The sequence below is a fragment of the Simochromis diagramma genome, unplaced genomic scaffold (genome assembly GCF_900408965.1).
Source record: "Simochromis diagramma unplaced genomic scaffold, fSimDia1.1 OVJJ01000371.1, whole genome shotgun sequence".
Classification (NCBI taxonomy): domain Eukaryota; kingdom Metazoa; phylum Chordata; class Actinopteri; order Cichliformes; family Cichlidae; genus Simochromis; species Simochromis diagramma.
Window position 1 is genome coordinate 3,624,093 of NW_024386920.1, and position 27,140 is coordinate 3,651,232.

Sequence of the window (27,140 nt, forward strand, 5' to 3'; positions counted from 1 at the left end):
GGTCCAGCAATGTCTATTTACAGCTGAGTGAGTCATGGACACACGCAGCTTTAGCAACTTTGTACACCTTCATCAATAGTTAAACTTTAAAATTCAGCAACCCAAGACTCTTTACGCCTCACTGAACTAATTGGAGATGTTGGAGAAGCGATCAGATCACTGTCCTTTCTATGGAGCTTTTCTCTTGGCCTTTGTTAGGTTCCTCAGCTTCACCTATTCTCATTTATGCTAACGGCCACCATGGGGTGACTCCTACATGGAAAATAAGAACGACTGAAGAGTGGCCTCTGTACAGCCAATGAGAAAAATGTATCCTATTTCTCAGATGATTTACAACTAGAGCAAACATTTCTGTAATGTTGCTAGTTTCAATAGATGATGAGATTTATATGCTTTGGTGCACAGCTAACCTTCATCCAGTGTCTTCAGGTTCTCATCAGATCTGAACCATGCTTGTTACGCCCCCTGATGGAGACGGCCAAAACACTTAGGATTTCAAAACATTATGATGGGTATGTCTATCTTTTATGAACGGGGAAGAACGACTGTGGTGGGCTCAGCGACTAGAAGTACTAGACATGGAAGGAGCTACATGTACCATTTGAGCATCGGTGTATGCAGAAGTATCCCTAGTTATGTTTTGTATATGTTTTGGTTTCAGAAATCTGGATAAGGCTATAACCCAGTTTTAACGGGACAGCTATGTAGGTTATAGGAGGCTTGATTAGCTTTAAACAGTTGGCCTGAACCAACTGGATCCCTGTAGAGTCTTTTATGTATCATGTTCTGACTTTTATCAGAATCAGGATAAGTTTCCAAATCAAATTTCCATGTACATTTGATGAGTTCTGAGGTAATAAACAATCACTGTGATCACTGAGATCATTGCTGAGGAGACGGCAAACCTTCATTTTGAATTTTACAGTAGTGTAATTAGCGTCAATGGTACATTTACTGTATATTGACAGTATATTTGTTGATATGCTGTGCCACAGCAGATCAGGTTTGACCATAATTTAAATGGTGAAAAGCTTATTTTTCAGATTTCTTTGTTGTTTTATCATTACACAAATATACAGAATAAGTTCCGAGTAAATACCTTCCCTGCTTTTTGTGAAGGGCTAAATTATTTTCTAACAAAAGATGATATGATGATCTGAAAATGCAAGTTAGTTTTTTTTATTGACTTTTTATTCAAAGTAAGGTAAATAGTCTTCCTGCTAATAACAATAATTGTTGTAACCTTGCTAATGACGCATGAATATAAAACTAAAACTGGATTTTTTAAGGATGTGTAAAAAAACCCCAAACCTTAAAATCTTCTGCCTTAAATATGAAGTTATTATGCTGAAAATATGTAATATCCTGCTGTGCTTTTATGGTTTTGGGTTCATGGCTTTCATCACCCGTCAGCAAGTATCTGTTGAACACAGTGAAAAACTTGAAATTAAACATCCTGTTGTAGTTCTCAGGAATGGTGAAGACCAAACAAGAGCTAAAATTAAAGCAAATGCCAGAGTTATGTTTATCAAGTGACCAGAAATATGCTTCCAAATTAGTGCTCTGATTTACGAATGCTAAATGAGGAACATTTTGGATAATCACTTAAAATCCCCAGAGGTCTCAATCCTGATCTCATTATCCTTAAAGTATTTACATCCTTGTAAGACACTGGACATGACAGTGACAGAATCATGTTTCAAAATGCTACACGCTGCTTGTCTAGCAGTATTCCTCTCCCTGTGGATCTGGCAGGTCATTGAGGTCTAAGAAGATGGAGGTGTTGGACAGCTTGCGTCCATCTGACGACAGGTCGAGCAGTTCCTCGGCAGTGCTCGGCACAGAGCTGATGTACATGTCCCACACCTGCTCCGGAGAGTCCAGCTCCAACAGCTTCTGCTTGATCTTCAGGTTCTTCTCAATGTTCCTGCGCTTGTGCTTGAACTCCAGGATGGTTTTGGTGTAGCGGTTGATGGTGGTGACTGAGGATGCCATGCAGGCCGTGAAGGAGCTCCATGCCAAACTAAGGAAAGAAACGAAAACACCATGAACTCCTTCATTTGCTCCATATTCAACAGCCTTTGTTCAGTTTTCTATCCTTTACAGAACCTGAGCTAATCCTTTGATATACTAACATTTAAATCGTGGCCACTCCCAATAAAAATGTCACATTCTTCAACTCTGGCACCTCCACCTCCTTACTTTAACCTCTTAAGCCCCAAGCCTACCTTTTGCCCCCGTATCAGGGGGCGTTGGGGCTTAAGAGGTTAAATACTGATAGCAGACTAGGTATGACAAATGCATCCTCAAGTGAAAGCATTCATAGAAACATGAAAATATGATTTTGAAAACTTTATCTTGATAGAAAGTCTCTTTTATTTAATGATCAAAGCACAAAAAGCCTCTTTCCTCCAAAATTCAGACTACTGAAAACAGGTTGTCATATTATTTTGATATCTTGGGAAAACAGTTACTTTGTGACAACATAAAATGCTGTCAAGGTAATTTTTTTTTGTCACGATCAAGTAATAATAATTATTTGACAAGTAAACAAAGGGGTGGCTTTGATTAGGGATCAGAAGACAAACAATAGCTAAAAAAATATACACGCCTGTTTAGATAGGTTATGAATTTTACAGCAGCATATTACACGTGTGCACTATTGTTTAAAAGTTGCTATTCACAGCTTTATAGACTAAAAGACCATCTAAATCTGTTTTAATGACAGCACACTATGAACTTTTTAGCATAACAAATGGGTTTTCTGGTACAGGGAGGTGAGTCAGTAAGAGAAAGCATTGCATATACAACAATGGCTACCTCACAAAAACCATGCTTATAGATACAGATTAAATACAAGGAGGGAAGGGCAATCAGGAACAGGTGCAGTATGTACAATCTCACCAGTAGACGGACTGGTGCTTATATCGCACTTTTCTACTTTAAGCGCTTCACACAACTTGCCTCATTCACCCCGTCACACGAACACTTTTCTATGTTTTTCCTATGCAGGTGCCTTTTATCAAACATTCACAGTCTGAATGGATGCATCGGAAAGCAACTTCAGGTTAGCATTTTTAGCGCTGGAACAGACAGGGATCAAACCAACAACCTTCTAATTAGTAGGTGTGCTGCTCTACTGCCTGAGCTACAGCCACCCCAATAGATGTCAAAAGACTGCAGACTGCAGTCGACTGAATCCTGTTCATAAATCTCAGCTACACTGGCCACTGTAGGACAAAAAACTCTGTAGGACTGCTGGTCATCTGCAGTAAGTGTAGGGTGTCATTCTACTGTTTAGCTCAGCTGTCTGGCACACTAGCTGGCACAATATTAGCTTAAAACCAGCTGCTGTTTTTGTTCAGCTCATTGTCCAGAGACGGTGAGTAAGTAATTGCGACAATATTGAGACTAAATAAGCATATTTATGAACCTTTTCATGTGTTAGAGCCCCGACTTCAGTTGAGGAGATGAAGCTTGAGGTAAAGAGGAAGAGGACGAGGTGGAAATGAGGAAGAGACAAAAGCAGAGGAGGAGGACAGAGGCATAATGAGAAGGAAATGATAAGAGTATACATGTACTAATGCTAAATAGCTGGAGCTTAAAAGAGCTGTTTGTGATCTTCTAATTAAAAGTAACGTATAAGGCAGGCAACGTATATCTCTAGCCATGAACATAGAACACTATTATGCTACTGTGTCTGCTGTATTCAAGACGGTGGTACAAGATGGTGGCTTCCAAAAACTGTCTCTCTTTTCTTTGTAATTTAGTGATTTGATCCCAAATTTACAAGAATGAATAAATTATGATATTTATGAGTAAAAGATTCTTTTTTTCTATATTAAATAACCACCAGAAATGATGTACTATGCTGATAAAAAACTGTCTATGTGCTTTCATCGTGTTTTTGCAGAATAAAAGTCCAGCCAATGTGAAGGAGGAATTGTCCTCCTGGTGGCGCTGATTCATCACAAAAGCCCTGCAAACCTGTCTGCTTCATTCAGGCATAATTGTTAGTTTAACCAGGAATAAACATTGAACTGATGAGGTTTAACTAGAGCCAAACCCATTTGTTGTCAGGCTGATGTTACTGGCCAGTATTACCTGTGTGCTGATTTATCAACATTAGTATTTATAGTGATTGATAAATACAAGCTTTCCCACTAGCACCACAGAAAAAGAAAAAGATATTGGCTAATCTGTTGAAATGTTTGCCTTTCAAATCACTGAATACTGAGTACCAGCGTTCAGTGATTTAAAATTCAATATCAGCTGGGCTCCAAGTTTAGCACAAAGCAAACAAAAGTTGAGAAAAGAACTGCAATGCATGGTTAAACTAAGTATTCCATATTTCTGCTGTTCTTGTGCAATTTAAATTGATCAAAGATGAAATAACCAATGTATAGAACATTTTACCAAATCATTTCAATGCTTTGGGAGAACAAACAAGTGAGGACTCAAAGGGCCAAGTGGTGAAACAGTGGGATAAGAAAGAAATTACTACAAAGACTGTAATGGGAGGGAGCGGGGTAAGGAGAAATACAGAAAAGTAGGCTGAGAGCAACAGCACAGGAGACACAAAGAGAAAAGACTAAGCTATCTTGTAGAGTGGGCTTTTTCCTTTATCCACTTAACAAGCTCAGTTTTTGGACCTGTGATTGCAGCAGATGAAAAGACTGAAAAGTAGGCTACAACTGAGGTGCTGAAAGGTTCAATCTGGCCCACAGATGGCTTTGCAAACTGTTAAAATTGCATTGAAGCGAGGCATAATTTGTGGACAATTTACTGTACCAGGAGGCACAGGAACACAAAAAACCGCCCCTGTAAAAGCTCATGTTTGAAGTTTAACAAGCTCACGTATTTGGCAGTGAGCAGAACATAAATGTTCAAATCCTAAATGTGACAGAAAAGGAGTTTCATGCAAAAAAAATCTTGCAGTTATGTCCTTACACATGGTGTTGCACATGGCTGCATGACAATGTGTAATTTATAGATGTGCTATCTGTACAAAACTATGATTAGAAGGAATCATTGTTGAGTTACAGTCAGTTCACCGATTTTGCTACAAATAAATTTAAAAAAGACGTCAGAATTTAATACTCAGAAAAATTCTCCAAACTTTAGATTATATGTCCGAACAAAAACTTTGAAAGACTTCCAGAAAGCCTGGAGAATTATTGTTCAAGAGCACTTTAAAAATGACACGAATGCCTGGCTGCTTGGGAGCAAAATAAAAAGAACCAACATCACTCACATGTATGACCAGCTGTAGTCCCACGTCTGAGGTTTCCAGTCCTCTGGGCCCAGACTGACTGTCAGCTGGAAGGCTGTGGTGAACATCATGTGGGCTACCATCCCCAACAGACCTGGACACACACACGTACACAAACACTGATAAATCAATAAGATTTACCCACACTGGCAGCCAAAGAACCTGCTAAGTGTATTTCTTGATAGCCACCACTTGATGGCAGTATTGCACAATGTAACACATGACGACGCATACACGAGCAGCTGTTTGCAACCATATACATGTCAAACACTGCTATTACACAAAGTTTAAACCTCTAAGAACGCAATAAAAAAATAGAGCAGAAGAATTTTCTATAACTACCTCTCAGCTATTTAACATATCCTTTGACCAATCCCAGGATATGAAACCACAGAACTAAAATATTATTAAAAATGAGTATTAATGGTCTAATAATTCAATAACACTGTCACATGGACTGATTAGTCATACTCTGTATTTGCTGAATCTGCATGCTTCCTTCACTATTCATTTTACTGCAAGGGGTACTGAGCTACAGTGAGTCACTGTTTAAGTGAGTCACACCGAGTACTGCTGCTATCTACAGAATGTATTTCTTTTAGGGTTGGCAAATGATCACATACAGAGAGAAATATTACAGGAGCTGAAATTCTAACTATGTGGCCAGACTAGGCATTGATTCTCTGTTTCTTTACTCATTTCACACATTCTTAAAACGAAATAAATACATAAAGAAAAATAGACAAGACTTCACTAACAGCTGAAAAATCAATCAGAAAAGTCCAAGTGGAGCACAAAATAAAAATAAAACTGGGAGAAATAAACAGTGAAATGCAACTTTCAGGTGTACCAACTTTTCTTTGTCTACTGCATTATTATTTTCTCATTTATTCCTTAATAACCAGAAGAAGTACAGCGCACCAAGGAACTGGGAACAACACGGAGAACTCTGATAAAAAAGTTTTTAAAAAATATTACATAAGCTGCGGCATTTAAATCACACGCGGTTGTTCAATCTTGGCTAGCCTATGACCCAGCAGGTGCCGCTGTTTCTTGTTTTTAGCTGGTACATCGCGTGGTCTTCTGCTGCTGCACCCATCTGCTTCACCTGGTTCATTCAGAGATGCTCTTCTGCGTACTGCAGATGTAACGAAGGGAGCTTTGTTGCTTTCTTATCAGCTCAAAGTATTCTGGCATTCTCTTCTGACCTCTGACATCAACAACACATTTTCTCCCAGTTTCTGACAATTCTCTGTACACCCTGGAGGTGATTATGTGGGAAGCACCCAGTAGATCATAAGTTTCTGAAAGGACCAGGTTGTTGCCAGGCAGACCAGCTTGCCTGGCAACAACAACCCTCCCACCGTCAAAGCCACTTAAGTCAACGTTCTTCTCCATTCTGATGCTCGGTTTGAATATCAGCAGGACATCTTCACCATGCCTACTTACCTGAAACCACTGGGTCCCTGTTACAGTGATGGATTAGTATTTTTACCTTAACAAAGTGGCCACTGAGTGCATCTCATAAGCTCATAAGATTCGCTCTGTCACACCAAACACATCATATCCTCCTTCTCTACATCCATGAATCCCAAACTGTCTGTCTGATGTACTCATTTCTAATCTTGTCCATCATTTCCAATGAAAAATTTAACATCTTCAACTCCGCCACCAGCTCCCACTTTTGTCTTTTTGTTAGTGCCACCATCTCCAACCATATATTATAGCAGACCTAACTAGTATCTAGTAACTTTGCCTTTCACTTTTGCCATCCTTGTGTCTGCACTTTGTCGGTGTTTTAAACCATTCATTGAAGAGAGCTTTTTGTTATGTTAGTGAGTAATTAATGTACTATTTTTCATTAACTATTAGTTAATTATAAACTGGGTGTATTTTACCATTTTATTTGAAAACATGGCACAGCTACTGCTCCCAAAGCAGCCTCTGTGAGCAGCTCCTGCTAAAGTAGGTATATCCAGGCCCACAATTTCCCATGATGACAAGCTGACTCACGAGGTGAAAACAATACCATCCACAGTGGTGCTGCTGCTAATAAATCTTGCAGTAAATTTCAGAATACAGCAGTGTTGGTGGAGTTATTTACTTTTGCACGTAAGCAGGCTTCTGCTTGGGAATAGGATCAACTAATGCAATGAAAGAAACGAAGGCATAAATATGGTAATTACAGCCAATCTCAGCGTGCCACTGTTTGTGAGATGAAGACCACGAGAGTCAAGGGGAAAACAGAGAGAGAATTCATTTTTCCCTAAACCCTGTTCCCTTTAAGCTTCTGTTGCTAGGCATGCTAAGCTCAAGGCCAATATGCAATTTACAAGGAAAACAACAAAGGTTTTTAACTAATTGTAATTTTTACACTACATTTGAATCAAACAGTTGAGTTACACCAGCAACACGCTGGTGAAAAACATATTTTGTAGAAACATTCATCCATCCAGTTTTGGCTGCTTATCTGTGGCTGGGTTGTGTTGGCAGCAGTGGAGCAGAGAAACCCAGACCTCAGACCTCAGGTAATGGTAGGAGGGTAGAGCTGAATTTCTCCCAGCACTGCCTTATTCTCACCTGCCTTTAATCCTAACTGCACACCAGTAAACATTCAGAAAAGCATCTAGCACAGATGCAATGCACCCCAATGATATAGATGTGGTGATTTATGATTCCAATATTCTGATATATCAGGTGATATTTTTTTCTTTTAGACACACGACAGGAAAATAGATTACCCTATAATTTGGTGTTAACAACACCCAACATTCAACCCCTGGTGGATTGGAGTGTTTCTCCTACATCTTTTTTCGCTTTTAAAATTTTCATTTATTGGCCATTATAAATGCTGTCGCTAGCAGATCATCAAAAAAGCTAATATTAGCTTTTAATATCAGCCCTCCTATAATACTGATATTATTAATTTGATAAAATACATCCACAGACAGAACTATATATAGCAACCTATGAAAGGACTCAAAACTGCCTTGTCAAAGTGTCCTCAGGGTCACATTCGTCTCAAAGATACGTGTGAGTCATTGCAATACAATAACACACACACACACACACACACTAGACTAAACAAGGTAAAAAAAAATATTAGCCATGCTGTTGGTACTGCTAGCACGAGCTGTAGTTAGCAAACAAGCGACAGTTAGCTTACTTTGTGAATTGGCTGAAGTTTTTATGTAGCTGTAGCTTTTTTTCTAGCCAAATGATTTTAAAAACCCAAACAGTAACATTATTTTAGTTAGACGTGATACTAAGCAAGTAAAAGTAAAGCTATGTATCTTGGGCAGCAAGTTAGCTTTCCAACTAGCTTAAGATCCATGTAGAATACATGAAAATATGAAAGGAAAATGATGGATAAGAACATGCACAAGCTTTCCTAACTAACTTAACTTTTTTCAACTTTGTTAAAATTATGAAGTTTTTGAATGTACTACTAATTAGAGATAATAAAGCTTTATACTCAGAGGAACCATTAACTGGATGCAGCAGTGCCTGCCACAAACATACTTTTTGTTCGTTCTAAAAAATTTACTCTTTAGTTTTTATTTTATTAAAAAACAAACGGTTCATTAATAGCGCAGTACAGTGTTTCACCTTTTATGATGCTAATAATGAAAACTCTAGCCACGAAAGAGTCTTTTTTTCTATTATGCATATATTATTTATTCATACTGCTTTTTTTTGCTCTGTACTTTTTAAGCAGCTCTTTATTATCTGGGCATGTTTGCAGGATAAATGCCAAAAATTGAGATTAAAACTAGAAATTAGAAAAAACTAACAGATATAGACAACACCAACGAACGACATGCTTGCTGCCATTTGTAGTTCTCCCACATTTGCAGTGTTAAATGTATTAGAATATAAGCTGTTTAGCATGGTATCATTTCCTGTTACATCTACGATGTAACGGGGCGATCATGGCTCAAGAGTTGGGAGTTTGCCTTGTAATCGGAAGGTTGCCGGTTTGAGCCCCGGCTCGGACAGTCTCGGTCATTGTGTCCTTGGGCAAGACACTTCACCCGTTGCCTACTGGTGGTGGTCAGAGGGCCCGGTGGCGCCAGTGTCCGGCAGCCTCGCCTCTGTCAGTGCGCCCCAGGGTGGCTGTGGCTACAATGTAGCTTGCCATCACCAGTGTGTGAATGTGTGCGTGAATGGGTGGATGACTGGATATGTAAAGCGCTTTGGGGTCCTTAGGGACTAGTAAAGCGCTATATAAATACAGGCCATTTACCATTTATCTACCAGTTCAGCTTCCTGTGTACTTCAGGCATAGTTTATTTACAGTAGTGCAAACATATCTGCAGGATAAAATTTTCTGCTGTGGCAAATGTGAGAAAGAACAACTGTGAAAAATATTCCAACCTGATTTTGTGTAAAAAATGGAAAACAGCAAAGGTGTTAAAATTTCCTATCTTTGTGTAAATCATATTTAATATTTTTTTCTCTTTATGAATGGAAAAGATGGAAACAAAAAGCACGCTCTGACTTTCAGCAAGATGGATAACACTGATGGGAGATTGTACTGAGCTGGAGAAGCTAGAATAAAAGATAGCCCAGACATTACAAGACATCTCCTATTTATTTACACCCTTTTCATTATGTGAAGAAATCTCATGCTCAACAGGCGTGCTTTCATCCTGTAATAGGACAACTATTGTTTGTTGGAGGTTTCAGCAGCCATCAACTGAGTCCAATCCATATATACCAAGAACTGGGTGCAAAACGTAAAGTAGAGATTAGCAGCATCTTCCACTTATCCGGTATACTCTTTGTCCTTTCATATTCTTCCCATCTCTTCCCCTCGTCTGCCTCTTGCTTGGTTTTCTGTGCTTCGCTTCATTTATTATTTTCATCTTTGCACCTGATTTTTTTGTGCTGGATTTTGCCTTGCCCACAAAACAGCACAGGAATAAAAAGCTACGGATTTGTAGCCTACCAATCCGATTACCACATAAGCCCCCCCCTCCACAAATCCCTGGGCCGAACATGAGTGCACCAGATTCAGTACCAAACACCTAAATTCTCATCTCATCCCTATCAGAGCTCATGTTTATTCCTAAAGATATGACAGTGCTACATTATCATAATGTTATGCAGATCAGAGGCAGCCGTGCATCAGGATGAGTGGAACAAATCGCAGTCCCGAGTCTCAGCACGTTCTGTCATCTGGAAATTATGCTTGTTCTCCTAACACAAGGTCACTTTTTTCCAAAAGAAGTCAATACATGCCATTGCAAGGTTATTTATTTTTAGTGTCAAAGCACTTAACATATACAAGCAGCCTCAGAGATGTGACGCTTTTGATCCAGTTCAGCCGTACAACATCGAGAAAGCAGTTTAGCCTAATCTGTGCTGCAAAGCTCTCTCACAGTCAACAGGGGGCACCTAGATTTTTTTAATCTGTTTTGTCATTGTGCACAAGCTACAACTGAAGTCTGACACTAAGGATTATTTGTCCTTTATCACGCTGTTTGGAAAATGACTATTCATCCAGTGTACAAAAGGTGGTCGAGCTTTTAATCCTGCGTTTAGAACTGCATGAGAAATCTGTCATACGACAAAGCGGATATGAAAAAAGAAAAAATACATGTGTTTTTGTGGCTAATACAATACCGGTCACAGGATATGTCAAACTTTACACTTTTCATTTTTCGGCATGTAAGACCTATCAAATTGTAGCTATACATTATGCACAGCAACAACACCAAACTGCAAGTAGGGGCATGTCATTAATCTGCAATGCTCTCATGTGAAAGATTATACACAAACAATATGCTTTACTCAAAGTCACGAACACACGAAGAGCAATGAATTGTTTTTCTCTCTCTTGTGGGGCATTATGCCTCGTCTAATTCCAGTTGGCTGAAGAACAGTCTTTTTCTGAGTATCTGGTCAGAACATCAGAAACAGGATGTCACAGTGTGATTTCATACAAGAACACAGCAGAATTATTTTAGTACAGACCAAAAAACATTTATTGTTGAGAGATATTGCGCAACATATTCCCTCGTATTGGAATATTAGTAAATAATAGAACCACAATACCAAAAAGTTGGAATAGTGTATAAAGTGTAAGTAAAAAAAAGAATAAACCCAATTGTTTAAACTGATAAATAATATTAGCTTATTGTAATTTAATGGCAGCAACACGTCTAACAGTGTGGTACAGGGACATGTTTACTACTGTGTAGCATCCCCCTTTTTTAACACCACTGCCCTAATACTGTCTGATATAGTATTCTACCTAGTCAACAGTCTTGGGTCTTCTTTGTTTTATTTTTCATTTTGCAGTGCTTCAAATGTTTATAGGTTGAAGGTCTGAACAACTTCATTCTTCTACTACAAACCAACGCTGTTTTAATATCTGCAGTATGTGGTTCATGAGAAATATGACTTGCTGAAATGTGCAAGGACTTCACCGAAAAAGTCAGGAGGATGTGTGCAAAAAAAAAAAGAAAACACTAATTTCAAATTTCAATTCCTCTGACTACAAGAAGAGAGCATTCACAGGCTTCACAATTACACTGAAGATCATTATTATGAAATTTTCCCACAACTTATAGACACATGTTCTTGAACAGTGGGACTGGGGCAGCATGGTGACATGGTGGTCAGCTTTGCTGCCGCACAGCAAGAAGGTCCTGAGTTTAATTCTACCATCAGGATCAGGACGGGGTCTTCCTTTGTCGAGTTCGCATGTTCTCCCTGTGTTTGTGTGGGTTCTCTCTGCTTCCTCCCACAGTCCAAAGACATGCACTTAGTGGGGTTAGGTTAAATGGAAACTCTAAATTGCCCATAGGAGTGAATGTGAGTGCGAATGATTGTCTGTGCCTATGTGTTAGCCCTGCGACAGACTGGCGACCTGTCCAGGGTGTACCCTGCCTCTTGCCCTAAGACAGCTGGAAGGATAAGCAGAAGCAAATGGATGGATGGTTCTCCTCATCTTTACTTCTGAGAAGCTGCCTTTCTAAGCTGCTCTTTTTAAATTAAATTATGTTGGTTAAAACTCTTTTGGACAGTTCTTAAGTCTTTAAGAAGTCCCCCTTTTCTCAAACCGGGTAATACCAAAGTACAGCCCTGTTTTCAGGTCTTGTTTAAGCTGTAACTCCAGGGTATGTGCTATTTTGGCTAAAGAGGATGGTTTTTGTGTTGAAAATGTAACGATAAGGTGTTACATCATGGGTAATAGGTGTATTAAAAAGAGATTCATATATATCTTGTAGTTATAAAATTGGAACATACCCAGATTGTTTGACTGACAGTGAAATACTATGTAACTTTCACTGCTTAATACAAAACCACATTTGCACTTGGTCAGCTGCATAACATGTTGATCTGTACTCAGCCAATCAATGAGAGGGACGATGAAGAAGCTGAAACAGGATTACAGCGACATAGCCAGGCTGTTCCATCTGTACCACACACACATTAATGTAATAGCAGACTGCAGCAAGGGTTTTCTTTAAGTTAAAAAACTGACAGTAAAGTGGTCTACAATTGGAAAGACGTACAGATAAATGGGTTGTTGTCTTTGTTAGCTTCTTTACAATGTAAACAAATAATTTTGTTTCAAGGTGTTTTGTATGTTTTCATAATAGGTTGTGTCTTTAGTCATAGTGCATGTTTTGCTGCGTTCCAAATACCTCTGAACTCTGCCTTCCAAAAAAGAAAAACAGGATTTGCTAGGTAGATAAGCTAGTTAGAGCCATTCATGTATCACTAGCAATACAACATAAAACTTTTTTGCTTTTAAAACAGCTGGAGCACATTCATGTATCGAGTCTGGTCAGTGCTCTGCATATGGCTTGTTTAGTCAGTCACACATACACAACATTGGCAGGACAGATTAAAGGTTTTACAGTTTTACTTTTGCTCATGTTCAGTGCTGCCATCTTGGGCCGTTACCTCGAGGGTTGGTAGGGCTACTCCAACCTTCCAAGTGGGAAATCCGAGTTGAGGGGGCATTCAAGATTCAAATTGTGACACTAAGAAATTCCAACTTATTAAGGAATGTGGCATTAGTGTATGCCTGTGAGTGTGCACACAACCATTTCCCTGCACCACTGTGGATTTTTCACAGGCATGAAACAGGACGACTCATAATATGTCATACATGAGGCTGACTGGTCAGTCAGGGCTGACAATCCTGGAACTCGTTTGATTCTGATCTTTGGCTGGTTGATCTGTGCATTTCTACTTACTTACACTATCACAGCAGCTGCACTAGGTGCATCTTCTATGCATATTTTTTTTACTGTGCTAATATAGCTTCTCCTGAGCTTGTAGGCGTCCTGTTTTTCTTCAGCATCTAAGGATAGATTAGTACACTTGTAGGCATACAATATGCAGCCTAGCATACAGGACTGAAAAAACAAGTACTGCTGTGTTTTCAGACTTTTGGTATTGAAGCTTTTCATTCATAAGTTTTGGTTCTGATGACATCCCAACTACTAGCCAGCATTCACAGGCTTGTTACACATACTTGGTGAGCAGATGATTTCTCTAACATAACGATTGCTTTACTCCACTGACACTGAAATATTTGTTCTGTACATATAAAACATCTGCAGTCCTCCAACATAAAATCAAATTGTTACTTCTTGTTATATTTTGGTAGTTTCTTAAATAACTACAGGTTCATTGTGCCTTAAGTAGTCAAACAACACATCCATGCACACTTTAGTACACTAGGCACACACTAATTTAAGAAATAGAAACAGAAAGTGTGGTTATCTAGCAGATGTTTGTCTCCATGTCAGAGATAAGTAAACTTGTTGCTGCTGCTGTGCCACATTTCTCTTGCTTTGGAGATCAGTTGCTTTAAGCTGCAGGTATTAAGACAAGGTGCTGGAAGGTGAAAAAAAAAAGTTGTTAAAATTGAGAACACGCGTATTACCGGTAAGTGTTGTTAATCTAATCCGCCAGAGCATGTGTTCTTTGAAGTAGAGTTTAATTTTTATGAATATTTTATTTCATATTTATTTGAGATAAAACATTGCAGAGCAAGGTGAATAGGAAAACTTGAACATTTTCAAAGGTGTTTTTGTAGTTTTCAGAGAGGTCTTTTTATGTGCTCTTATCAACTGATGGCAAGTCTATGTTTTGAACTCCTTTCATCTATATGGTCCAGTGGAAAAAGCCAGAGTTTCAGATTTTGTCTTGTGTATAGCTTTCTCATTAGAATGAAACTTTGAGGCTCTTTTTGTTTGGGCAGCATGAAAAAGGCAGAAAATAGCTGACAGTTGGCAAGTTAGAGTGTAACACAAATGGAGAATAGAGAGTTTGGACAAACTTGCTTTTTTGAAAAAGTCAGAAAAGATATGAAAGACATGATCTCTTTCATATCAAGAAGAATTGTTTTAATAAGCTGTATTTAAATGGTGCATAACCGTTTTGTTTTTTTAATAAACTGCAATGTTTAAAAAGATTTTCTAAAAGTAATGCGAAATATAATTAAAGGAATACAAATGTTTTTTTGGTTTTGTTTATGAGAAACATGTCACATTTTTCTCAGATTGTTAAGTATCACCTAAAATAGCTCCAGATTGCTCAGTATTTCCTTCTGTCCCCTCAGGCTCTTTATACACTAACGAGCAGTAGTCTCTGTCACACACAGTACAGTTAGCATGACCACTCTTACTATTGGAACAAATTGGCAGTTCCGCAGGCACCCGCTATTAAAACCACAGTTTTTATTTTTTTAACACACACTCAGCACAAAAACTGAAGTTTTTACTCACATTACTCACATTAATTACCCGAATTCAGCTCAACTTAAGTTCATTCCTCACATCAAAGTAAGCCTCTCTTTCTTTTACTTCCCCAATACGTCTGTTTTTCATCATCACCTCACACGCCTCATCACACGTCATAACTGACAGGTGTAATAAAATTTCAGCTCAGACCTCATTAACATAACATATTCAGCCCATTAAAAAGAGAAACAAACTGTTACAAGGACACTAAATGTCTAACCGTTGATGTTTGAGAGCCGACGAACTGCAACAAAAGCCGTAAAAAAAATTCTAAATGATTTTGTGTTTTAGAGAAATAAAAACTACACTCACACTTGAGTACCAGCCTCACAGATTTCACCCCCTCTATTTATGCAAACAGCTCACTTCTTCAGACAGCGAGCCATATATAAATAAAACATGACACATACGGCCTGGGTTGAGAGTTCACTCACTATCTTACTGAACGTTACAGCTGGCAAAACACTGGGTAAGTGTGTGAAAACACGACTTCTGAGTTTAGTTGCAGGAGAGCACGAGTTCAGCTCCTATCAGGTGAAAATGAAAAGATCGCAAGACCACAACAGGGTGACTGAGTGATGGTCAGTAGTTTTTCTGCTGTGATAGACAGACCCTGGAAAAGGTGTCAACCTTCAGCCTGCCCCTGCCAGTAAAATGCACCAGAAATAAATAGAAGATAAAATAAAATCATCCAGCATCGTCTACATCCATTTACTGTAAAGTAATGGCTTTTAAAATGCCAATTACTTGGGCATTTCAACACTGGAGTCTGGGGGACTGACTCACATATGGATCTAGCTTCAGTTGGCCATTAAAGGAACTGCAGATTTTGGCACTTCTGATTAGCTTCATTTGTCAGTCTCAGAGATTCCCATTTGGAAAGGAGATAATAAAGTCTCACGATTCACAGTGATGCACAATCCACAACGACACAAAAGCAAACTGTCAATATGATTAACAAGTGACAAATAAAAAAATCAGGTAAATCTTAGTTATCTTTTCCATCTTATAACATCCTTGCTACAACGTTTTAAACCTTCACCAGTTTTTTAAACTGACAATAGGTTTGGAGGTGCATTTTCTCACTTGAGTCTATGCCAGGCAAAAGATGGTCACCTGAACTCAAACTTTAAAGGCTTGAGCAGAGTGTTAGTACTGTTGCCATCTTGGTGATTTTAAAATGAGGAGTGATAAAACTGATAACGGGAGGAATATGTAAGGTACTGATCTGAACTGATCAGGAAAATTCTTACTAAGGTCAAAGGAGCTGAAGGCTGTTTTTCCATAGACTTCCATGTAGCTTGATGCCTTTTTGAATATCCCTCCCTGCTGGCCATTAGAAATAATGCATGTTTAAGACACTTGCATCCATCTTTTATATACAGTTTGTCATGATTTGAATGTAATGGCAATGTAGGTTTGAAGTAATTGTGATTACAAGCAGGGTGGGGTGGTGCTGATGTCATGACGATAAATATGATGCATTACCCATATCACTTTTGTACAAATCTATTTGAATGAGAACTTTCAATTTGCTTTTTACTTCTTTTTTTTGTAAATATTCCAGTTTAAGGAAAAAGTAGGTCATTCCCAGTGTATTCATCTGCAAAAAAAAGTCATATAGGATTAAGAAGGCACCTGATACACGATATGAAGTTTTGAGGACACTTAACTAGTAAGACTATAGTTCCGTCATTGCCTCATATGCCAACAGGATCAAAAGAGAACTTGGGTTACTCTGTACTAAAATCAAAGCAACAGTCAGACTAGGGGAATCCAACTCTAACGTCAAACTAATCAATATGCAGCCTCAGGCTCACCACATATCCATATATGTCTCTTGAATGAATTTCTCTAATCTTCTTGGTCTCTTAAAGTTTTTAAAAACTTTGCCTTCTGATCAGGGGCTTTCCTTCACAGACATAAAGCCGGATTCTTTGAAAAAGACAAATATGACAGAAAATTTGATCCAAGCAGAGACAAAAACCTCATTCTTGCACCAATTTCCTACAAAATACATTTCACTAAAACAGACTATTTGAAGAAAAGCATCAATCAAAGCAATGTCTTGTCTTAGAGTTAGATCAAAGAAGTAAAGTTTCGTTGGGTTTGAGCAAACGTAATATTTCCATTTTTTTGTAATGCTTTAGGACACTGCTCTGTATCCACATTGTTCTTGATAGAGACTCTCCTTGTCGTGACCTTTTATCAAAATGAACAGATTTTCTTTCCTACAGTAAGAAAGTCAGTATTGGGCATTAAAAGCATTTTAAAACACCTTTTATTCTGGTTTTACTGGTGATTCTATACATGCAGTATTTATGTTCCAGTGACCACTGAAATTACAGTTAATTTAGCTAATTAATTAAATTAGGTTTCAAGATGTCTGCAAAGTTACAAGCTTGATGCAAGCAGAAAATGTTATTGTGGATCTGACCAGCTTATATGTTTAAGTGAGTCATAGTGATGTTAAGTAACTTAAAAAAACAGAAAGTAGACTAGAATGACAATGAGTGAAAAAGCAGCCAATGTCCACAGGAAAACTATAGCTCAGGATCACTTTAAAAAATTACAAGAATCTAAATCGTTGTCATTGTGGTTCTGGGAAGGTCAGGAGAGAAGTACAACCATCTATGAAACGCAGGGCAGGCTTTGTCATGGTTCTGTGTTGGGGATCTTGATAAAACTGATAAAATTATGAACACAGAAAAGTGCCATCAGAGTTTAATCCACCATGCAAAACGATTTGGAAAGTATCTGATTGGTTTTTTGTCATGCTTTTTTCAGCATGACAATGAAACACAGAACAGAAAAGCACAAAATGAACACTATCAGTCATGGATTTGCCTTCCCAGTGCCTGAATCTCAACATTGATATTGAAGCAGTGTGGGATCATTTTGACAGAGAAGTGAAAAAGAGGCAACCAGCATCCAAAGAAGTGCTTTGAATGTCCATCAAGGAGCCTGGAGAACTACCCTGAAGTCTACTTCAAGTCTGTTTCATTTAGAAGAAAGCTTGAAAAACAGTTCAGACTGTTTATATATTGTTATCATACAGTACACACACATATATATATATCTACACATCACGAAGATGGCCCCAAGCGACCACGTGCTCAGTGAATACCTCAGGCAGTAGAAACCCAAGAAAGAGGAAGGCGAGGAACCATCATGGAAGGACAGGCCCCTGCACAGTATGTACCACCGGCAGATAGAGTAAGTGGCTGATATCCAGTACAGATGGACGAAATGGTGGTGGCTAACCAACCGGACATAGTAGTGGTAGACAAACAGAAGAAGACGGCCGTAGTGATCGATGTAGCAGTTCTCAATGACAGCAACATCAGAAAGAAGGAACACAAGAAGCTCGAGAAATACCAAGGGCTCAGAGAAGAGCTCGAGAAAATGTGGAGGGTGAAGGTAACAGTGGTCCCAGTGGTAATCGGAGCACCAGGTGCGGTGACTCCCAAACTAGGCGAGTGGCTCCAGCAGATCCCAGGAACAACATCAGAGATCTTTGTCCAGAAGAGCGCAGTCCTAGGAACAGCTAAGATACTGGGCAGGACCCTCAAGCTCCCAGGCCTCTGGTAGAGGACCCGAGCTTGAAGGATAAACCGCCCGCAGGTGCGAGTGGGGAATTTTTCTTTTTTCTTTTTTTACATATATGCTGTAGGACTGCATGTTTCAGTCTCTGCATGTATTTCCCGTTTTCCTCATAATATATCAAGAAATGAGAAGTGCTCAAGACTTTTGCACATTACTGCATTTCGGTTTATGAATGGATTAAACAAATCCAACACATCATGCTAATTTATGACGTTATCATGTTTTAGACATATTTCAATAAAGCCAGACTAGCTGTTCTCTGCTGCCTCAGGTCTTTAAATTAAGCAATGCTAAACAATATGTGTCTCTAGCCAGAGATGAGAAGAGTACTGATTCTCTCATGTCACTGACATAACAAAAGCTGGTAAGTGTGTTTCACAAAATGCTAACATATTTTGGGTGAGCCGTGGATCAAGTATAGCATCAGTTTTACTCCAGGCCTACAAGAGGCTTTTCTATCGTCTAACTAGAACTGCGTGTAGTTAAAGAATAGATACAGTACACACATATGTCACAACCTTTAAGCATTAAATAAATTGGTCAAAGTGTGGACCTCGGTTTTACAGGTTGTACGATTCTTCAGCCTGTAGCCTTTTCAGTTTTTTTAAAAACACATTTTCTGAATTTGACCTGTCAAAGCAGCAAAAAGCTGTGATTCACTGTCGTGGAGTTGAGTATCTTTCATTGCTGAATCACTGCCCAGAGTGTGGTGGTCGGGATCATTTTCACAGAGTGGATTAGAGAGAAGGTCATTGTTAATTCCTCCACCGAGAGAGGGAGGCAGACTGCAAACCGGCTGGAAATCTTTTCAGGGCTGAGAGGCTACAACTGCTAATAAGGGAGGTTAAGAAAGTTTCACTTTGGAGTTTCAGATTCTAATGCTATCCAACGTAATTGCGTGCAAAAATAAGGGAAAGGCCCTTGTCCACAAAAAACAAAATGTGGTTCTTGATAGTTTTCCACATTTCAGCACTATAGCAGTCTATAAATATTCTGTTTTTGCAAAAACTTGCAAGGTAGGCTAACTTCCTCCTCCTTAAATAAATATAAACTTAATAGTTTAGTGAGTTATAAAAGGGAGAGCATGGCTTAAACCACGACAAAAACTACAACTGACTGAAAAATGGCTCGAATTCAAATTCATATGCTCTTCTTCATAGTGCAAGTTATCAGCGCATTTGATAACAAACCTGGCTGTCAAGTATCTTAGCAATAATCAAACCAGAACACCAAAGAGACCACGATCCACCACAATTCACAGGTTCTTGGAAAGTCTGAAGTAGAGAAAAACAGGACAGCCATCAGTTCTAACGCCTCCCATTTGAGCCCCAGCCTACCCAAGCATGCAGTTGCCTCCATGAACTAATCATGCCCTGTCCTTGTCCCTTACATTGAGTGCATGGCTGACAGCTCCTCCATCATCTCAGATTCTTTCATCATCCCGTGTACAAAGATGACATCACAACCCCTTAATGCAGAGCTAAGTATAAAAAATCTGAATTGTCTGCTTTGGTTTTGATCTAAAGCTCCAGATTTCCTCCAATGTCCTTGATCTGTCTTACTACTTTTTACCCGGAGAGGGGTAAATTCTAAAACACCTCTTTTCCCCCCCTCAGGGCATATTGTTACACTCTTTCGGGAGCTTGTGAACTAGATGGGAAGAACTGCCAATGTATATCCTCATCAATATGCATGGAAGAGATCAGGTGAGAGGTACAACAGTGACTGTCTAAAGTCAATTGTAAAACATGGTAGAGGCTGTGGCTGCATTTCAGCCAGTGTTGCTGGAGAACTTGTCAAAATGACTCAATTAAACATTGAATGAGTTGAATGAATGCAGAAAAGCACTGTAAGACTTTGGCCCATCCTGCAAAAAAATCATCTGGAAAGCACTGGATTAGCAATAGCTTCTTCTTCTTTTTTTTTTAAGTACGACAAATATCTAAAATAGTTGCAATAAAAGCATAACTGGATATGAAAATCAAACAATGGAACACTATCAGTTATGAACTGGAGTAATAGTAATGGAAGCAACATATCAGTTTATATGTGACAAATGGAAGACAAAGACTCCTGGAAGCAGCATCGTTCTGATTTAAATTTCAATTCTTTATTTTACTGACCAACGCTGTCTGAGCAGGTTTTGGTTACAAACACGTAGAAAGCAGAAGAAATCTTAAGCCAGATACTCAGTATCTGCTACCCACATATGATTGGCTTCACTGAAAATCCTCCCTTTAACGCAAGAGAACAACAATGAGTTCTAACTTTGGAAGCCAGTTAACCTAGTTTCAAGGTTTTCCAGTTGACTTTTGGGAGGCTATAAGACTCACTAATGGCAGCAACATATAGTTATATATAGTATAGTTAGTAATATGTCCAAATAAAAACTCTTCTCATCTAAAGTGGAAAAAGATACTGACAAAAATCACAGTATCTGTAATCTTTTCATTGGAGAGCACAAAACAAACATGAACAAAAATAGCGCTCATTGAATCACAGCTATTTGATTTGATGCTTTTCACTAACTTGATGGCAAAGATGGTAATTATATTAATGCTTCTCACCTGACAGCACAGTGAATATGGCAGCAAAGGCGTTGAGCTTGAGCCCGTCGATGACGTTGCCGATGTGACACACTTCTATGGACATAAGGATGCCTCCGGTGGCCAGCAGGAGAATGTAGAGGCACTCTGCAACTATGCACAGCCACAGCACACCTGTGAAAACAGTTTGTTATAGCAAAGTAATGGCCAAGAGGAAGAAGACAAAAAATCAAGTTGTGTGGATGGTGGTGTTGAAGTGTGACGTCGTGGGGAGAGAGAAGGGAAATTGGGGCGTGAGGGAGAATATGGGTGAGCAAGGGTGAAGGAAGGGAGCAGAGACGTGAAAAGGCAGAGGAAGCGGGGAAGAGTGAGTGGAGAAAGGTGCACCGGCAACCCCATCCCCCGTATCATTAACCTTCACAGTCAGGGAGAGGATATAGAGCATGATCTACCCAGAGACGCAGAGCATTCTGAGCTGGAGTCTATATACGTGTTAGGACAAAATATCAGCGGATTTAAAAACCTGTCAGTGTACGCTGTAGTGTAATTGCATATATCACCCAAGGGCAGGCAGTTAGTGTGTGGTTAATTAATCATAAGGTGTGTAATAAACGTAACATGCCTGTTACCCAAAATATCCCTGAATGAATTGTGGACAGAAATACGTCCTTCAGCTAAAAAGTCTTTTTCTTGCTTGCTTTAAATTGACTTCAGTAAAAGATTTCTTCAGTTTAATTTAGGCAGGTGGAAAAGATAGAGGCTTTAAAACACTGCAATTAAGCCCCTTCCATAGAAATGTTTCTTTGTTTTGCTAAATCCTAGTATTTTAATCATGATGCTGGCAAATGGTTTGCAAAGAGATGGATGCTCTAAACCTGTTGTACAGGGACAACGGTACAGGCTTCTGTTTAAAGAGTCTGGCATCCAAGTTATTGTTTCAGTCGCTGAAGATCTCTTTATACGAGGATCTATTTTGTCTTTGCGGCGAGGCTCATATGGAGTTGCCTGGTTACAGATTACTAATTTGCTGCCCACATCTTGTTATGCAGCATTTTACATGTCTGCACACTGTTAATTGTTTGCATAGTTAAGGAAAAGAAAGAAGCACATGTGTGTAGGAGGGATTAAAGGATAAAGATGGCATTTTTATTGAATTTTCTTCTTTTTGTATAAAACAATTGAATGAAACAAAGTGTTAGCCTGCCATTGTCTGAGGGAGTTAACCTCAGTCTTTCAAAACAGGTGTCATTTAATTGTTTTTTTCTTATTTTAAGACAGCAATATTTTTCTAAAACAGATGTAGGCTGTAGTTTTTAGGCACTACAGTTCTTTGTGTTACTGAAACATACTGAAATAAGGCATTTTTGGGGATCTGGTTTCAGTGGAGGAGTGAGCTATAAACTGCGGTGGGTAGTAACTAATTACATTTACTCAGTTAAATTTACTTGAGTACGTTTTTGGGAAAAAAATACTTTTAGGAGTAGTTTTACTACACTACTTTTTACTGTTACTTGAGTAACATTGTTATGAAGTATTGCTACTCTTGAGAAAAAAGTCTGGCTACTCTACTCAGTGTGAGTAACTTCACTGAATGAATAATAAACATTTTAACCAAAAATGCATGAGACACAGACACACATTTACAGTTTATGTCGAAGTGAGACTTCTTATTTGTTGTTTTAATGTTGTTCTATCTGCTGAGTCTGTTGTGCCATTTGGAGAAATAAAGTAACACCATATACTGTCTCTGGAAGTATTTTACCTGTAGTATTATACTATTCTAACATATTTATATCACCTTCTCTAAATATTAGTTCAATAATGAATTAGAAAAGTGTTTCTTCTGCTTAGATTTATTATTTTGTAATCATGTTATGTTCATGTTTTTTTTGCTTTTCAGTCTTTAAAATTTGCACTAAACTTTATATTTTTGTCTGTCTGATTATCTAACTTGCCATCACCAGTGTGTGAATGGGTGGATGACTGGATGTGTAAAGCGTTTTAGGGTCCTTAGGGACTAGTAAAGCGCTATATAAATACAGGCCATTTACCATTTATCTCATTTTTAAAAATTAAATCAGATGTTATGAACAGTTACTCAGTATTCAAATAGCCTTTTTCACTAAATACTCTTTTACTCTTACTTGAGTAATTTCTTGGATGGCTACTTTTTATTTTTAGTAAAACTATGTTGAGGTAGGGCTACTTTTACTTGAGTACAATCTTTTGGCTACTCTACCCACCTCTGTCTATAAATGACACAAAAAGGAAGATTTCTGACAGCAACTACAACTGAGTGAAACCCTCCCAAAAAACATTGTTGTCAGTTTTTCTGGAAATAAAGAAACAGGTTGGGCTCAGTGGAATAATCAGGCTTTGGATTTACATTTTCTCCTCTCTTCCCTGCTGATGGTCTAGAAAATATTCCCATTTTTTTATGATAAAAAAAAATCTTTTTTTTGTTTTGCTAAGTCTGGTACAATACGTATCTTCTCTGTCATGTCGTACTGCCTCCTGACAAAATAAACTGAACTTTTACTATAAAATTCTGACTGAGAAAAAATGAATAAGAAAAACTGAGTATCAAACATAATATACATAATATATTCACTACGTGCTAGCTCTAATTAAAATTTAGGAGTTGAGATTTTGGGAAACATTTTTGACCCTGTGAATGTGACCCACAGGAGGATCTGCTTAATTAATGGCACTGTTGGTGCCAGGAAATATAGCACGGATATTTTTCTCTTCTGCTTGGTTTACTTTAGGACATTAATAAATAGGACATAAAAAGTAGCTCATAGCAACGTTCTTTCTTTCCAACAGCCTGCAGAGGGTTACAGCAAGAAGTACAATTGTATCTAAGTCTATGAGAGCATATCCCTGCTTCCTACTTAAAAATGACATCAGTTATTAGTTTCCTAATGACTTCATGATCTTAATCATGAAGTTTAATGTGCTATACAAGGTTTTGCTCATTTTTCTATGTCAGTCTCATTTGGGATCAAAACATTATTATGATTTAGGGTGTGGCTATTTTCTGATTGACAAGTTGCTGTTTCAAGGGGGGTTAGTGTCTGTGGGCTCTCATTCACACTCACCCCTTGTTTTTCATATTGGGTTGGAAAAACAAAAGCAGGAAGTTAACAGAAAGATCATTTTGTGGCTATGGTAGTTCATCAACCAGTGTGTGACATCATGATGACTGTTTCCAACCTCCACCCAAGACCCAGATGTGGCTTAATCCCCATTTTGAAATAATACGAGAATATGAGATTGACCATCAGAAAAATGCATGTTTAACGCACTTCCCCACTGACTTTGTCAGACCCAGAGACCAAGATCCTCTTGCATTTGTACTCTGTGTGCTAAACACCGAGAATGCAACGAGAGGCAGATTTTAGCACAACAGCAGCGTTCGGGGCACTAATTAACTGGGAGAAAACCACGTGGATCTGATTGATTTACTGTTTTGGTTTCTTATTGCCTAGCAGCAGCACAAGTGATTAGGTCATCCACAACTCCATGGTGTCACCAATAGCTGTTGATTTTTTTTTCCAATATAGGATAATTATGTGAGAAAAAAATCTGGGGTGGAACCTGACTCACTTTCAAATGACAGGAAGTCAGTGCTGATGAAGAAGAAGATGAAGATGAAGAAAAAACTTAATACATCACTTGGAGGCCTAAAGACGCTTAAACAAATGTCTAGAAAAAAATATCTGAAAGAGGGTCAGTGGAGAACCAAATGACTTTGGCCAGCATTTCATCACACTGACAAAATTACTGAAACGTCCACTTCAGATTCATCTGCTTATTTAGAGTCACAAGAAAGCAGCCATACAGATGACAGAGATCTTTGGGTTATTTTAAGCCTTGAGATGACAAAACTGATAAAGGCTCTGATTGACTGAGAATTTTGCCATGTCCCTGAAAAAGTCTTTATTTGCAGTAACATTTTATATGTAAAAAACCCCAAAAACAAACAAAAACCAAAAAAACTTACCTCTTTCGTTTGATGGTGCAACATAAAGGAAATTTCTGCAATTCTCACCTGTAAAAGAACGTAAATTAAACATTTATTTCACGTACCAAGCTGATAGCATGTCAGACTTCATATGTTTTTCCTCCATATTCCACAAAGATAAAGTTACGATGTAAAATTTTAAAGAAAAAGTTCCAGTCTGTGATTATGTAGTAACAAGAACACCCAACCCCCCTCACCCCCTCTTAGGGTGTCACAGTCTTCTGCCTGAAATGCAGCGTATAGCTGTGTGCTGGCCAGAAATTCTACTGTCAGTGCAACAAATGCATTTATGGTGGTCTGCACACAGACACGTAGTGCTTCACACTCAGTGATAGAAGAACCACTGAAGCGGTGAAATATACCTTTAACCTTGCTTTGCTCATGTTTTTGCCCATAAAAATTATTCCAAGAATCATTCAATTAATCAACATTACATATATTTAGTTTGCTCTTTTCAGGCTCCCAGACATGATTATTCCATTGTCTGCTTGTTTAATCATAAATATTACTAAATTGTGATTAATTAGCGTTTTATTCATGTATTTGTGTTTGCAATTTAAATGTCTTTGCGTGTACTGACATTACCTCCTGAACCTGAGTTTATATAAATCTGCCTATGAACTTCTCTATCTGATATCCTTTGAACAATGGGCACAAAAACCTGTTAGTTAAATATAATACTCATTGTCAGATTATGACTTCCTGGTGACATTTCCATATAATTTTCTCAGTAGTTTCCGAGATTAATCCCCAAATCCAGTCCTTGTTGATGTGGAACTGAACGTAAAAGTCAATGCATTAAAATCCGGACTTTTAATTTTATTTCATCGCAGCGGGAGCAGCACGTCTCCCTCCGTGACGCACCTCCTCAGCGCGCACAGCGGTCCCGCCGTCAGTCCGCCGTTACTTCTGTAGAAAACCAAACTTACCGGTCATGTTGATGTTCTGCTCGCAGGAGAACCAAATGCCGGTGTGAAACTTCCTCAACACGTACTTGTCCTCCCCGGTCTCCCAGATGTACTGCACCAGCCGCGTGTCGTTGATGTTGGTGCTGTTGAACCTGATGCAAAAGGACTGCTTGGTGGTGACCGGTCCTGTGCAGAACGGCTTCACCACTTTCCGTGTCCCTTCGCACCAGTAGCTGGTGGTGAGAGCCGACACAGCCAGGAACAAGGCGAGAAAGTTCAAGGTGAGAGCCAGCGATGCTCTCCGCCGCCGGTCTATCCCCATAACGGCAGAGGGAAGAAGTAAAGACGCCTAACTTAATCCCTCGCCCTGCGAGACACCGGATTCTGGTGACTTCTCCTCAAATCCTCATAATCCCGTTATTCCCATTAATATCCTCGGCTAATTATCACGGTACATCTGGCTTCTTCAGCGTGCCTCTCGCTTCTGTTCCTCCACAGCGGCGGACTCTCTCATTTTGTAGGTTTTCTCCCCCCACTTCCATCCTCCACTCCCACACACACCCGGCGCACTCCCCCCGCTAGCTCTCACACACGAACTCTTCGGTGTCAGAGCTCGGGGCTCATTTGTTCCTTCTTGGTCCCTTTTAAGAATTATCACCACACGCCACAAAATGTCATAAAAATCCCCCCCAGCATTTTTGTTTCTTTAACGGCTACTTTTCCCTCTTGATCATTTCTGATGTTTCCAATGAACAACACAACAGGATCCGACTGTGTACCATGCACTCAGAAAAAATGGATGTCACAGTCATTTAGCCAGTGTTTTTACACTCATTGTCTGATCAGAGGATGCTTTTATGTTATTACTTTATTTCGATAACTCACTTTTGTGTCGGTTTATAGCCCATTTCTCGAAGCGTTGGGGGAGGTGGTATTTGTCAGAGTTTAGAGTGGAAATGTCTAACTATTTGGCTATTATTGATAAAACAGAAGAATAGGAATGGAAACAAA

The 27,140-nt window shown here is 38.9% G+C and overlaps 1 protein-coding gene across 1 annotated transcript; it reads right to left on the minus strand.

Annotated features, from left to right (window-relative positions):
* Positions 1 to 1,379: 1,379 nt before the first annotated feature.
* On the minus strand, positions 1,380 to 26,661 carry LOC120736586 (germ cell-specific gene 1-like protein). The gene is made up of 5 exons (XM_040036827.1): positions 26,151 to 26,661; positions 25,201 to 25,248; positions 21,216 to 21,368; positions 5,255 to 5,366; positions 1,380 to 2,023 (listed from the first exon to the last, which is right to left on the minus strand). The coding sequence occupies exons 1-5, from the start codon at positions 26,449 to 26,451 to the stop codon at positions 1,723 to 1,725; spliced, it is 915 nt and encodes a 304-aa protein (XP_039892761.1). The 5' UTR covers positions 26,452 to 26,661; the 3' UTR covers positions 1,380 to 1,722.
* Positions 26,662 to 27,140: the final 479 nt, after the last annotated feature.